Genomic DNA, 14725 nt, shown 5'->3' with positions numbered 1-14725 from the left:
AGCATTGTCATCGTTATTTTTGGAGGTTATTCATTTTAATTGGTATCATCTTTAGCGAATAAAATTACACGTCAGGAACCACCAAAAAAATGCGACTTATGAAATAATAAAACATGATAATCGAAAAAACTATTTCTTGTCATTATTGCTTTTCAAAGAACCGGATCTTCTCATAGCATATGCAGCACCTGCAATTTCAGATTTCATGCTGCTTGCACTATTCTTTACATGGCCTCTATCGTCCAAATCAACTGTCCCAGCACTTTGAAATAGTGAAACATCTCCGACTAACAATCCCAAGGTATCCAAAACCTGGTGAGGGTCTGTTAAATGGGTTTTTGCAACTGTCTTTTTGGATGCTGAACCAACGGTAACAGGGTGTACACCGTAATGACCCCATCCATTCCTGTCGTCAGGGAATTTCTCAGCCCACTTAGATTCAATTTCAATCAATTGCCTAAACATATCTTCATCAGTAAAATCATCTCCCAAACATAACACAAAATCAGGTAATAAATCCTTTGGAATGTCTTCATCTATGCTGAAATCATCCTCCAAGCATTGGTTGGAGCCATGTGGGGTCCAAACAATACGCTTTACAATCTCACCCTTGTTCACGAACCTTGGACGGACTTCAATATTTGCTTTACCTTCCATCACCTCTAACTCATTGTCCACCGCAAATTCATCTAACATCTTTTTTAGTTCAGAAGCATTAAATTCACCGAGCTCAGGAACAGCACGTCTGTAATGCCATGTCAATGCTACTTTTTTCCGCTCAATAAATGAACCTGGAGTTTTATTTGTAAACTCCTCCATTATCTCAGCAGCTCTAATTTGCCAGGACATGTCGAACTTCGATGCCAAGTTCGTCCATTCCTGAGAATTAACGTCTTTCATAAAACAACCATGCTCTGCACTTAGACCCAATTGCGGCATCTGATCACCCAACCATCTTGACAAAAACTTCTGATCACGACCAGATATAATCCAAATCTGGTTCTTAGGGTCAGATGACAATTTGTTTAAAATATTTAGTAAACGGCCACTGGGTATAGCAGCATTTGGATCTTGGACAATTGGTGTTAAGGTGCCATCGTAATCAAATAAAAATAGCCTGCGTTTAGAGTTTTGATAATTCTGCAATAGCAGGGGTCTGTTCAAGGCTGGGGTGACTTTCTTTGATGTGTCACTGTTAGCCTTTTTATTTTGGAGATTTAGCATATCATCCAAAAATAGATCTGTCCAGTGTTGTATAGTGGGGATATTCTTCCAAAGTAGATCTTCTAACTTACGATTTTCATCAGCATCTAAATTTAGGGCGTTGTTTATTGCCTTGGCTACGGCAACGGAATCCCATGGGTTAACCATAATAGCTTCACTTAAAATGTGACTACTGCCCGAAAATTCACTCAAGACGAGCGGACTGGCTTCAGCGCCGCGGGATTTCTCGGATTTGACAGTTACAAATTCCAATGCAGTCGTATTCATACCATCCCTAACAGAAGTGATTAAACATAAATCAGCTGCACGTAGCAAGGAAAAGTAGACATCTTTAGGAATTCTCATATGGTAATGTTGGACAGGACTGTAGTTCAAATCACCATATTCTGAGTTAATGGAATGTACAAGTTCGTTTACCTGGAGCTCTAAACGATGATCTTTTTCGGCTGAAGTTGGGCCACTAACTTGGATCAATACAACTTTCCCCCTCCATTCTGGGAACATGGATAAAAATGCGGCAAATGCCTGCAATTTCTGAACCACACCGCGGTTACCGTCCAAACGATCCCTTCCGATAATAATCTTTTTTCCCTGGTATGCACTGCGAATCTGCTTCACTTTTTCGTCGACATCTTCAGTGAAGGCATCCTTTAAAATCTTATGGGTGTCAACACCGATTGGTAGCGAATCAACAATGACATCACCACCATAGGCGCAAACTTCGTACACATCGCCGCCGCCAGCAGTCTTTATATCCAACTTTTTCGATACCGCATCTAGTAGTCTCTTGCAGCCGGAGACGAAGTGGCGACAGAATCCTTCATTCTGAAAACATACACGATCAGCACCTAGCAAACCGTCCAACAACTCTTTACGCTTAGACAGGCAACGGAAGTACTCGTTACTGGGCCAGGGCGCATGATGGAAATATCCAATCACTGCATCGTTAAACCTCATCCTCAACAACTGAGGCAACAACATCAAATAATAGTCATGAACCCAAATAATATCTCCTGGCTGGTAGATTTGGGCAACCTTCATTGCATACGCTTCGTTGAACTTCACATAGTCGTACCACCATGTGCTCTCCTGTTGGCAGTCTGATGGAGGATTCAAAATATAATGAAAAGCTGGCCACAACACCTTCTCCGCATACCCTCGCCACCGGTTCTGGTCCTTCCGCAATAACCACACCGGATGCACAGTCAAGTCGTGCGTCGAATCCTCTCTCTGCTGTAGCTGCTCTGCTACATACTTCTTATCTTCCTGCGTCAAATACATCGGGTCATCAGCGTCTCCTTCCATAGTGATCTCACCGGTCCACCCAACAACATGCTGTTCCCAGTCACTCGAATTGCTTAGGTATTCCACAGACGAATAGAGCGCAGAATTACCCGTAAGAGCCTCTATAGTCCAATCCGATTCCTTGTTCTCAGTCTGATGTGTTTGGATCATGAACGGCAACTGTGCAACACAATTGATAATTCTCCGGCTTCTCTTAGGTGGCAGAGGCTCACCGCCACCAACACTTCCACTATCATTATCAGCTGTCATTTCACACAGTTAAACCTATTACTTTAGCACTCTATTATCTAGTTGTAAAAACCACCTTGAAGTCTTCCTGATATTCTCACCGCAGCTCACTTCCAAAGGCTTCCCTTTTTTGTTCTTTTTCGTTGTTATTGCTTTGTTCAAATGCAAAATTGTTACTGAGGTGGTATATTTTTACCCTATATAATAAAACAAACAACCCCTTTTTTAAATATATATTTCTACGCAATTGCACTGAAAACTCTCGCGCTCTTGCTCTTCTATAATTTATTCCGTTGTTGCTTTTAACCACAAAACTTTTCTAGCTTCTTTGTAGTTGTGCGTGCACTTGTTGTTCTATTAAAGTTGAATTCCTGCCGTACTTAAAACGTTTGTAGCCTATTGAAGTAATCTTGTTCTCTCTCCGTATATAATAGATTTAGTTGTCTCAGGGGTGACAAAGTGAGTGCTTCAGTTGTGTTTCTGTAGTTTGTGCCCGCGAGCGCGTCTAAGACGATCCCATCATGTTTGAGAGGGCCGGTTGGAATCTGCGGGGGCGGGGGCTACAGTATTTTTACGTGGAAAAACTAGTAGCGTTCGAAGCAGTTCGATGTGAGGTAACCCAGTTATGTAATAAGCCGAGTGGTGTGGCCCGTTACCTACCAAACCTCGAGCATTTTGGTAAGCAGAATGTAGAGTTTTGGAAGAATATCTTGCTGCTGGGGGATTCCAGGTGGCAGGGGGGGTGGCTCGAGTATTGCAGGACGTGCTTTATAGTTGCCTTGATTGATATTTGATATACATTGTAGATTGCAGTGAATTCGTTTTACATAGTGTCGTAGTAGGGCATCTATTTGTTCTGCCGGCAGGCCTTCGAGCTGCGGATTACCCTGCTTGAGGAGGGTGCTTCTCAGTATCAGCAGGGTGTTGATGTGAAAGAGCAGCTGGAGCTTGTACTGGAGCGTGGTCTGGGCGCGCTGGTCCATCGGGCGTGTGTGGGTAGCAGTGGGGGGTTGGTGTCTTGTTTAGACTGCGTGTAGTAGGAAGCAGCAGAAGAAGGTGGGTGTTTAAGGAGGCATGTTGCCGTACATGGTGATGTTTGGTAGAATATGGTATTTGCTATAGAGTACTAAGGCTAACACTAGTTGGAGGGCTTTCCGCCGGGGACGAGCATGGTGATGTTGTTGCCGCTCAATAGCATTCGGCCGGAATGGGTTTTGATAGGCTTGTCGACGCCCTCGTACTCGACGACGTCCTCCAGAACCACGTTGACGAAGTCGTCAAAGCCCACAAGCGTGCCTGTGAACTCACGGTTCGACGTCAGCATGATCCAGATTGGCTGGTTGATGGTCTTGTCAATGATCTCCAGGGGTAGTATTTCTAGCAAGCTCATGTTCGTGGTGAGAGGTCCCAGGTAGAAGCACTGCTGCGCTCTGGTCATCGCTGAAAACCGGCTATTTGTGCTCCGGGTAACCCCTGCTTTGGGTATAACTCTGGACGTAGATCTGAACCAATTTGCACCCAGATTAGCAAAGCACTTCTTCTGGAACAGTATTAAATGCAATAGAAATTTCCAGGATCTTCATCGAAGCTCTCGAGGATACACCAGTCCACACTTAAGTAATCTATACCTGTGTATCTGGTAGTGATGGCTAACGCGGTTTTTAATGTTGCCGTATTCTTCGTTGTGTTCAGAGAGTGTCTCGAAGCAGTCTTGGTTATTGCAATCCTACTGTCATTCGTCGACCGGGCCATTAAGTCCAGTGATGCATCCTTGGGAAAACGTCTAAAGACTCACATTTGGGTTGGTGTCGGGTTAGGTTTCCTAATCTGTCTGATAATTGGAGGTGCTTTTATTGGAGCCTACTATTCGCTTAAAAAAGATCTATTTGGAAGTGCAGAAGAGCTATGGGAGGGTTGTTTCTGTCTCATCGCATCAATTATGATTAGCATGATGGGTCTTGGTATGCTGCGCGTCCAAAAAATGCAAGAGAAATGGCGAGTGAAAATTGCAAAGGCTCTGGTGGATGTTCCGTCGCGTAAACGGGATCGGTTGAAACTTGGGTATTGGGGTAAGAAATATGCACTATTTTTGCTGCCTTTCATTACCGTTCTGCGTGAAGGTCTAGAGGGTGTGGTGTTCGTTGCGGGCGCCGGTATGTCGACCAAAAATGCCAAGGCATCGTCGTATCCTCTTCCAGCCGTTGTAGGTCTTTTAGCAGGCGGCTTGGTTGGCTTCCTCATGTATTATGGTTCCTCGCGCTCCTCGTTGCAAGTCTTCCTAATTGTATCCACGTGTTTCTTGTACCTCATAGCTGCCGGCTTATTCTCCCGGAGTGTTTGGTTCTTTGACACATATACCTACAATAAAGCCACTGGTGGTGATGCCTCTGAGTCTGGAAGCGGCAATGGTTCTTATAATATCAATAGAGCCCTATACCACGTGAATTGCTGTAACCCGGAGCTCGACAATGGCTGGGACATCTTCAACTCTCTACTAGGATGGCAAAATACTGGCTACTACTCTAGTGTTCTAGCATACATCTTCTACTGGGTGTTCTTCACCATATTAGTGCTACTCCTGATCCATCAAGAACGCTATGGCCATTTACCCCTAATTAAAAAGAAGTTCACAGACTTAAAGCCTCGCTTCTTCCGCAAGAAGCAACTTGACAATGCCGAAAAAGAACAGTTATTTAACAGAATCGACCACCTCGCAATTACAGATGAAGGAATTGTCGAGACGAGGGCAACTAACGTTTAGAGAAACCCTTGCTAAAAAATGCATTAGGTACTATTACTGTTACCGCTTGTATATAGCTATTTATATTGTCTACTCTTGTCATTTGTCGGTGGCCTAACACCGGGTGATTTTTTTAGAGCAAAAAGTGTTGAGCCTATTTTTGACACGCTACTTGATAGTGGGTGGCAAAAGATTGCTTACCTTTACTTCGAACACAGGTATAGTTTTAAACTGAATAATCGAATTAAGCTCTCTCTAAGGAAACATGAACTCGACATTGCCGTTACATATGTACATCCGGCCATTGATTTTGGAAGATCTTGACCAGATCGTGGAGCTGGAATCGCAGTGTTTTCCGCCAGAAGAGAGAGCCTCCAAGGACGTAATTACATTTCGTTTGACAGCTTGTCCAGAACTATGCTCAGGCTTGTTTATTCGTGAGGTCACAAGATTGGAGACAACTGGGGAGAAGTTAATTGGTCATATACTAGGCACTAAGGCTCCTGCTGGTGGTAAGGATGTCACTATAACGTTAGAAACTATGGGAAAGGTGCATGATGAAGCTTCGAATACTATTGCTGTTCACTCTGTGGTCATTGCACCTGAGCACCAGAAGAAGAACTTGGCTACTCTGATGCTTACGGATTATATACAAAAAATGTCGAATCAAAAGGTTGCGGACAAGATCATTATCATCGCGCATGAACCGTTAATACCCTTTTATGAAAGAATTGGGTTCCACCATGTGGGCGAGAACGAAGACGTCAAGAAAAACGAGAAATTTGCCAAGAGCAAGTGGTGTAATATGGTCAGGGAATTGGTTAACGAAGAATATGATTGTTAAAAGACTACGCGAGGTGAGAAGGAGATGAACGTTCGGAAGAAAAGAGCAGCTCCCGTGCAGGGATAAGCTGCTCTCATTCTCTAGATATTTGGTGTTTTTGCCATCTTCATTATCATGTCATTTTCTATTTTGGGGCCTTTAAGAAATTCCGCTGATACAGTTCAACTTATTTCATCTGTAAACTAATTAATTTCATTTTGCCGCTGGCCCATTAATGAGGATGCCTTTTCACACCGATAACCATTATTTTTAAGCAACATTTAAATTCTCTAGATCTCGTAGCTTAGTTAGTTATTTTTTAACACTTCTGTGATGGTGTTATTTTAGTCCTTAAAAGCCCTTTTTCGCATCTAATAGATTAATCTTCAAAGCACAATTGTTATTGAAAAACTTGCACAAACCAAAATAGCACTTAAACAATATCCTCTATATTAGCGCGATGGTTCTTTAATCTTTAAATAAATAGTAACTACTTATAGCATCCGGGCCGCAGGGCATCCGGGCCGCTACTATTACAGTACATAGAAGTAAAACAATTGCTACCACACACTAGAAATCTACAATCCCATATATTAAGAGGTCAAACAAGATCCCAAAGAAAGAAAACCTGTGAAGGGCTGGGAACGTAGTGCTGCATAGCCTCTTGTTTAATAGTAATTTTATTGTACTTTTCACGCAAATGCATCACCACATACGAAAATTTTGGACTACGCGTTCGCTTTCGTTGTCCTATATCTTTTTTCACGTTCTTCAACTATTATAAAGTTTTGCCTTACATCTTTTTGCTGTCAATAAGCGCTAAAAGGACTTAAGTTGTAAGAGACCCTATATTGTTCCCGCTGGAGTCAAGATAGTTAATACCTTGCGGTTGGAAGGTATCTTCTATATTGAAATTGTTCTGCTAAAAAAAACCTAAACACCATTGTCGAGTAAAGTTTTATTGTTAATACAGTTATATCTAGTACCTAATACTCCTTCACCATGAGCTTAATAATGAATACTAAGGTCCCTTTGATTGAGCCTGAAGAAATATCATCCGAGGATAAGATAGAGAATGAATTTGGGCGCTTAACCTCGAAGAAATATTTATATTCGGCGACATCTAGATGTGGTAAACCTTCACAAGATCCGGTTCTTGATAGTCCTCCTTATTACATTTCAGTTATAACTTACTTGGATTACTTGATATTGATTATTTTGGGTCATGTGCACGATTTTTTTGGGTTAACCTTCCAGAAAGAACGTCATCGTGATATAATGGAAAGAGATGGTTATGCGCCGTGGTTTTCGAAATTCGAGTCCTTTTTTGTCAGAAGGATGAAAAAACACATTGACGATTGCTTTTCGAGGCCGACAACTGGAGTACCTGGTAGGTTTATCCGCTGTGTTGATAGGGTTTCTCACTCATTAAATGAGCGCTTTACTTATCCGGGTACTGTATCCATGTGCTTAAATCTCTCATCATACAACTATCTAGGATTTGCACAGTCGAAAGGGCAATGTACTAATGCCGCTTTAAAAGCAGTGGACGATTATGGGATTCACATTAACGGGTCCAGGTTCCAAAGTGGAACAACTGATCTTCACCTGGAAGCAGAGAGATATATAGCGGATTTTGTTGGCAAGCCGGACGCACTTATATTCTCTATGGGTTACGGTACGAATGCTAATCTATTCAATGCTTTTCTAGATAGCAAATGTTTGGTTATATCAGACGCATTAAACCATACATCTATCAGAACAGGTGTTCGTTTATCTGGAGCGGCAGTCAGGACGTTTAAACACAATGATATGAAAGTTTTGGAGCAGCTAATACGCGACATGATCGTTCAAGGTCAACCAAAGACGCATAGGCCTTGGAAAAAGATTTTAATTTGTGTAGAAGGCTTATACTCCATGGAAGGTACTATGTGCAATTTGCCAAAATTGATTGAACTGAAGAAAAAATACAAATGTTATTTATTTGTTGACGAAGCACACTCTATTGGTGCGATGGGTCCACGTGGCCGTGGTGTATGCGATGTCTTTGGTGTTGACCCTGCAGATGTAGATATTCTTATGGGAACATTGACGAAGTCATTTGGTGCAGCCGGTGGTTACATTGCTGCAGAGAGCAGCATTATAAATAGATTGAGGCTGGACCTGACAACTCCAAGCTACGGTGAACCAAGTCCTGCTCCGGTGCTTGCACAAATTATTTCCTCGTTAAGGACAATTACAGGAGAATTAAACCCAGGAGAGGGTCTAGAAAGAGTACAACGTATTGCATTTAATTCTCGTTACCTACGCCTTGCCTTACAAAGACTAGGTTTTATTGTATATGGTATTGCAGATTCCCCTATCATACCAATGCTTCTATACGCCCCAGCAAAGATGCCCGCATTTTCCCGAATGATGTTACAAAGGAAAATCGCAGTAGTGGTTGTCGCCTATCCTGCAACCCCACTAGATGAATCCAGAGTAAGATTCTGTGTGTCTGCTGCCCTAACGAAGGAGGATATCGATTATTTGTTACGCCACGTCAATGAGGTTGGCGACAAGCTATTTTTGAAGGTGAGCTCAGGCAAGGCAGGTGGATCTCTTGATAACAAACCTCCTAGATGGGACATTGAAGAGGTTATCAGAAGGACTCCAGAGGACTGTAAAGACGACAAGTATTTCATAATATGATTCTGCCATAATTTTTCAATAATAATTTAACCATTTTGATCGGACTCAATACACAACCTTGGAAATCCCTTACTGTTTTACTGATCTGTTTAACTTATACAATTCAGCTAATCAGCGGTTAGTTACCATAATACCATTCTTAATTTTGGTTGCAAGAAGTTCTTGTTTAATATTATATACATTGAGAAAGTCAGTGAAAAAACTAACAGTGTCTTAATAATCCTCAAAGCATCCCAATTATGTGCTATTAATAATAACATCATGTCTAATAAAGCATAAATAACCTTTGTAAATATATCCTACCTCTTATTCTTGTATTTTAGAGTTATTTGTTTATGCTTACAATTCATGTGACTGGCTCGGCTTTTCAGATATTCATTATCAAACGTTGATAGCTAAATATTATACAATCCTAAAGCTACACAAATAGAAAAGAAGGGGACCTGGAAGCCTTTAAGGAGCCCTAACGTGTTACATATTTGTGATGAGAGACATGGTGAATACAAAATTAGATGAGGCGTTGCTGCTGAAAAGTGTATTGATTGGCAATGATGGTGGCAGAAAAATCGCCAGGCTACACAACGATCGATTTCGCGCAACCCACACAATATATATCCTATTTCTACTATCCTTGGCAATTCTGCAATTTATTGCTATAGCATTTTTTGCTAGAGGGTTTTTACTTACAAGAAAGGTGCTAGATGATGCTGCTACTTTTGCAGGGTATGAGAATAGACACTATGGTAAATTCAATAAAACGGTAATATTAGTTGTTGATGCACTAAGGTTCGACTTTGTCATACCAGTAGATAATTCTTCAGCAAAATATAATCCAAACTATCACAATAACCTGAAAGCTCTGTATGATTATTCCGAGAATTCCGTGTTACTGAAGTTTATGGCTGATCCGCCGACTACAACGTTGCAAAGGCTAAAGGGCTTAACTACTGGGTCCTTGCCTACTTTTATTGACGCTGGATCTAATTTTAATGGTGATACTATCGTTGAAGACAATCTTTTAATGCAAATGCATCAAAATAATAAGACCGTTTTTTTTGTAGGGGATGATACTTGGGAAGCACTATTCAATCCATATCTATCCGAAAAGAGTGAGCCTTACGAATCTTTAAATATATGGGATTTTGACACGGTAGATACCGGCGTGATTTCATACTTCCAGCAGCATTTAATAAATAATAAGAATGAAACAAAAGAATGGGACGTGCTAATTGGGCACATGCTGGGCATAGATCATGTTGGCCATAAATATGGACCAAGTCATTATAGCATGCTTGAGAAGCAAAACCAAGTGGACCAGTTTATTCGTAGTATAATAGGTTCAATTGATGACGATACATTACTGGTAGTAATGGGCGACCATGGAATGGACCATACAGGGAATCATGGGGGAGATTCAAAAGACGAGTTAGAGTCAGTTTTATGGCTTTATACTCCAAAGAAAGATGTCTGGAACCGTAAGGACCCCAAATTTTACAATCTTACTGACGCTGGTGCATCATACCCCCAAGTTAATCAAATTGATTTGGTCCCAACCTTATCGTTACTTTTAGGTTTACCAATTCCATTCAATAATTTGGGTTGGCCAATTGACGAAATTGCATCAACCGAGAAAGAACGCCAATTTTTCAACTATCTGACTCTCCAACAGCTTGAGAAATATAGAAAGACTAGTCAGATTACTACCGGAACTGCGAAGGACAAAGTGCTTGATCGGCTTTACACAAACGCTAACGTATCAATGAAAGGTTCATCAGAATACCAAGAAATTCTTTTAGAGGCTTGCAAAGATCAATGGGCTAGGTTTGACTACCATAGCATTGGTCATGGTATTTTACTCTTAGTGTTATCTTTGATACTACTAATCACAGTCACTCGTCTGATACCTTCAATTGTAGTTGGGAAAATGGTCTCAGAGCTTGTATCAAATATTTTTATGATGACGTTAATTTCTAATGTCTGCTACCTAGGAACTTTCTACGTTTTAGGTCAACCTGAATTTCTCTCCGGCTGGTTTTGGTCTTCTTTGCTCGCAACTGCATCTGGGATAGTTGTAGGATGCTTTGTTTCTATATTTGATCGCTATAACCTGACATGGTTGGCATTCAGATTTATTGAAGAGTTTTCAGATTATTGGTCTAGAATTGCAGCTATGTTAATTACATTGCACGCAGTTTTATTCACATCTAACTCTTTCGTCATATGGGAAGACAAAATTGTAAGCTTTCTACTCATTACATTTGGTGTGCTGTGCCTCTATGAATTTACATTTCTCCCAAGAAGACAATATACAACAGCAATATTGGCTGCAGGTCTAGGAGACAAACAGGGTACTGTTTCAGGCGCAACATCAGGACAAGCGAATTCTGAGGCATTACCTCTTGGAAGATTTGCAAGGATTATTGGTGGGTACCATTCAATTGTTCTAATACTCTGCACTCGATTAGCTTCTATGATAACAATTTGCAGAGAGGAGCAGGGTCAATTCTGTACGCCAAATTTCAATTCGGACAATAATTACTCATTAACAGTGATTTCGATCTGTTTATTGTTGGTATTCGCAACTCCATCATGCGTAAAAGGTTATTATAATATTTCATCTTCATACCAAACTGCTGCGCCATTGTGGATAGGAATGTTAATGAAGTCTGTACTATTCATGAATTTCATATATTGGGCATTAACTGCATATGAAAATTCACCGGGAAACGAACTATTGGATTTCGGGATCTTTAAATTGACTATATCCAGGATAGTATTCGGGATTTCTTTGATAGCTGCTAATGTTGGGTGGATGATGGGTCCGTTATGTATCAAGTTGAATATTCATAATAACGATGATAAGTCTCAACAGGCTACAATATTAGGTTATCATAATGTTTACGGTGCACAATACTTTTTATTGGTGATAAACTTCTTCATGTGTATTATGCTCTTCAGCAAACCCATGGCTCAAATCTCACTGTTCCTGATGTGCAATCAGCTATTATCCATTTTAGAAATCATTGATTTATTAAAACTAAAGGAAAACCTGATCGGACCTGTCGCAATTGGTTTATTATCGTATCAACAGTTTTTTAGCACAGGTCATCAGGCAACTATCCCTTCTGTCCAATGGGATATGGGCTTTATTTTAACGGAGCGTATAACTTTTCCGTTCACTCATATTGGCATAATATTTAATACCTTTGGCCCTCATATTATTTGTGGAATCGCAGTTGCACTGTTGACCCTGTTAAAACAACCACCAGGTGTCTTAAGGTCAAATACCCTTCTTGCACGCGTCGTTTCCAATTGCGGCATGCTGCTAGTATACCATACAGTATTATGTTTGAGCAGTTTTATCTGGGTAACCAATTTTAGGAGGCATTTAATGGTATGGAAGATATTCTGCCCTAGATTTATTTTCGCTGCTTTAACATTGATAGTAACACAATTGGTAGTGACATTTATCACCGTAGCATTTGCTGGCGGTAGACTTATCAGGCAAATAAATAACATTTTTTGGAAGTAACTGTTGGTAATTTCATGTATAAAATATTTCTTATATATTAATATTAAAATGTACTTGTATATATATTCTTTTGCTGTATAGATAATTCTATAGTGAATAAATAAGAGGTTTAGAGATGTACACACAGAAAGTGGTAATAAGCTAATGTACAATTGATAAGGTAAATCAGATGATAAGGCGTTATTTCCCATGCCTTTATCATAATACTTTTTCACTGTGTATAAGATTAAACAGCAGCACTATCCAAGAAAAAGTAGTTACCAGAGAGTTTCTGTTCTTTGTCCATTTGAGAATCTAATTTGTTGATTCTTGGTCTGAAAGAGTTTGGATCTCTTCTGAAAGTGACGTTCAAATTCTTCAAGAACCTGTTACAACCAGTTAACAAAGTTTCTGGAGTTCTAGCGAAAGCTTCCTTGGATGGAGTACCCTCAAAGACAATAACCTTGTCGGCTAAATATGTAGCCATAATAAAATCGTGCTCGACAATGAATGCAGTCTTTCTGTTGTGTAAGATGAAACGCCTTATAACTTTCGAGCAAATAATACGTTGTTCAGAGTCCAAGTATGCAGATGGTTCATCAATCAAGTATAAGTCAGCTGGCAAACCTAGGGCCAAGACAATTGCCACTCTTTGCAACTCACCACCAGACAAATGTTGAACCTCTTGGTCAATGATATCGTCAATCTTCAATGGCTTAACAACATCAGTTTGGAATTGAGGGTTCAAAAACTGCCCTCTAATTCTCTTGAAGAAAAGTTGACGTACAGTACCTGGGAACTTTGGTGCGATCTTTTGAGGCTTCATTGAAACATTTAGCTTTGGTATGTCCATATCGTCGTCTGCTGGAATTGCACCAGCTAGCAACTTAATGAGGGTAGTCTTACCAGTACCGTTTTCTCCCATCATCACAATAATTTCGGAATCAGAAAATTCACCTGGCTCAACAACCAACTTAAAGTCTCCTTGAGTACGCTTCATTGTTGGGTATTGGAAAGCACGTGTAGCATCACCTTGTAATTCATCTCCCGCTTCTTTCAAACGGAACTGCAAAGCGTCCACCCTGAAACGCAAGTTTTCAGATGGGATATGACCGTCTAAGAAAATATTTATACCTTCTCTGACAGAAGATGGCAAAGTAACGACACCATACACGGAAGGAACACCATAGATAATACAAATAAAGTCCGATAGATAATCCAAAACAGACAAATCGTGCTCCACACAGATGACGTAAGTGGTTGGGTTCAATAAAGACCTAATAATAAAGGCGGCGTTTAAACGCTGCTTAACATCCAAGTAAGAGGATGGCTCGTCAAACATATAAACATCAGCGTTTTGAACACATGACATACCGATTGCAAATCTTTGTAATTCACCACCAGACAAAGCGCCGATATCTCTCTTCAACACATTCTTTAGCTCCAAAATATCAATGTATTCTTTGACCTGTTCCTGAGTCTTTTCCATTCTAGCTTTCAGTAATTCTCCAACTTTTTGCATAGGACCTTTAATGGCACGAGGAATGTTATCAACGTACTGCGGCTTGATAATAGCCTTAATATCGTCTTCTAACATCTTTGTAAAGTAGTTCTGCAACTCAGAACCACGGAAATATTTCATAATGTCTGACCATTCTGGAGGCTCATCATAACGACCCAAGTTGGGCTTTTGCTTACCGGCTAAAATTTTCAAAGCAGTTGACTTACCAATACCGTTAGTACCTACCAGCCCTAAAACTTGACCAGGTCTTGGAGTTGGTAATCTGTGTAACTTAAACGAATTAGCAGAGTAACGATGGGTAACTTGTGAGTTCAAATTAGTTGGCAAGTTAATGATTGTAATCGCATCAAACGGACATTTCTTAACACAAATACCACAACCAATACAGAAGCTTTCAGAGATAAATGCAATCTTGGAAGTTGGAGCAACTTCTATACAGAGCTTACCGGTTTTCACAACGGGACACGACCTTTTACATTCCTGACGACACTTTTTAGGCTTACACTTGTCGTCATTGACAATTGCAATACGAGTATTTTTCTCAGACATCTTTTCCTACTTCAATAACAGTAAAGGCAGGGTGCCACTGGGATTACAATTGTCCTTATAAACGCAAAAGCTATTGGATACTCTCCAACATGGGTCTTCGATGCATCGCATAATATTAAAATTTTTCATTTT

At 40.4% G+C, this 14725-nt stretch overlaps 8 protein-coding genes across 8 annotated transcripts; 4 read left to right on the top strand and 4 right to left on the bottom strand.

Moving 5' to 3' along the window:
* Positions 1–129: 129 nt before the first annotated feature.
* TPS2 (trehalose-phosphatase TPS2) lies at positions 130–2778 on the bottom strand (the record flags this gene model as incomplete). Its single annotated transcript, XM_018133624.1, has 1 exon — positions 130–2778. One exon carries the CDS (start codon positions 2776–2778, stop codon positions 130–132), a length of 2649 nt encoding a protein of 882 aa, XP_017989213.1.
* A 635-nt stretch (positions 2779–3413) lies between these two features.
* SNF11 (Snf11p) lies at positions 3414–3740 on the bottom strand (the record flags this gene model as incomplete). The annotated part of the gene is made up of 1 exon (XM_018133625.1): positions 3414–3740. The coding sequence occupies one exon, from the start codon at positions 3738–3740 to the stop codon at positions 3414–3416; it is 327 nt and encodes a 108-aa protein (XP_017989212.1).
* Positions 3741–3895: 155 nt separating this feature from the next.
* Positions 3896–4195, bottom strand: LSM5 (RNA-binding protein LSM5; the record flags this gene model as incomplete). The annotated part of the gene is made up of 1 exon (XM_018133626.1): positions 3896–4195. The coding sequence occupies one exon, from the start codon at positions 4193–4195 to the stop codon at positions 3896–3898; it is 300 nt and encodes a 99-aa protein (XP_017989211.1).
* A 207-nt stretch (positions 4196–4402) lies between these two features.
* Positions 4403–5518, top strand: FTR1 (high-affinity iron permease FTR1; the record flags this gene model as incomplete). Its single annotated transcript, XM_018133627.1, has 1 exon — positions 4403–5518. The coding sequence occupies one exon, from the start codon at positions 4403–4405 to the stop codon at positions 5516–5518; it is 1116 nt and encodes a 371-aa protein (XP_017989210.1).
* Positions 5519–5762: 244 nt separating this feature from the next.
* On the top strand, positions 5763–6341 carry PAA1 (polyamine acetyltransferase; the record flags this gene model as incomplete). The annotated part of the gene is made up of 1 exon (XM_018133628.1): positions 5763–6341. The coding sequence occupies one exon, from the start codon at positions 5763–5765 to the stop codon at positions 6339–6341; it is 579 nt and encodes a 192-aa protein (XP_017989209.1).
* A 981-nt stretch (positions 6342–7322) lies between these two features.
* Positions 7323–9011, top strand: LCB2 (serine C-palmitoyltransferase LCB2; the record flags this gene model as incomplete). The annotated part of the gene is made up of 1 exon (XM_018133629.1): positions 7323–9011. One exon carries the CDS (start codon positions 7323–7325, stop codon positions 9009–9011), a length of 1689 nt encoding a protein of 562 aa, XP_017989208.1.
* Positions 9012–9495: 484 nt separating this feature from the next.
* GPI13 (mannose-ethanolamine phosphotransferase GPI13) lies at positions 9496–12543 on the top strand (the record flags this gene model as incomplete). The annotated part of the gene is made up of 1 exon (XM_018133630.1): positions 9496–12543. The coding sequence occupies one exon, from the start codon at positions 9496–9498 to the stop codon at positions 12541–12543; it is 3048 nt and encodes a 1015-aa protein (XP_017989207.1).
* A 226-nt stretch (positions 12544–12769) lies between these two features.
* Positions 12770–14593, bottom strand: RLI1 (Fe-S cluster-binding ribosome biosynthesis protein; the record flags this gene model as incomplete). Its single annotated transcript, XM_018133631.1, has 1 exon — positions 12770–14593. The coding sequence occupies one exon, from the start codon at positions 14591–14593 to the stop codon at positions 12770–12772; it is 1824 nt and encodes a 607-aa protein (XP_017989206.1).
* Positions 14594–14725: the final 132 nt, after the last annotated feature.

Source organism: Eremothecium sinecaudum, chromosome VII, assembly GCF_001548555.1.
Source record: "Eremothecium sinecaudum strain ATCC 58844 chromosome VII, complete sequence".
In the NCBI taxonomy this organism is placed as follows: domain Eukaryota; kingdom Fungi; phylum Ascomycota; class Saccharomycetes; order Saccharomycetales; family Saccharomycetaceae; genus Eremothecium; species Eremothecium sinecaudum.
Note: the sequence above shows the minus strand (reverse complement) of the source record. Positions and strands in the feature narration are given on the sequence as shown.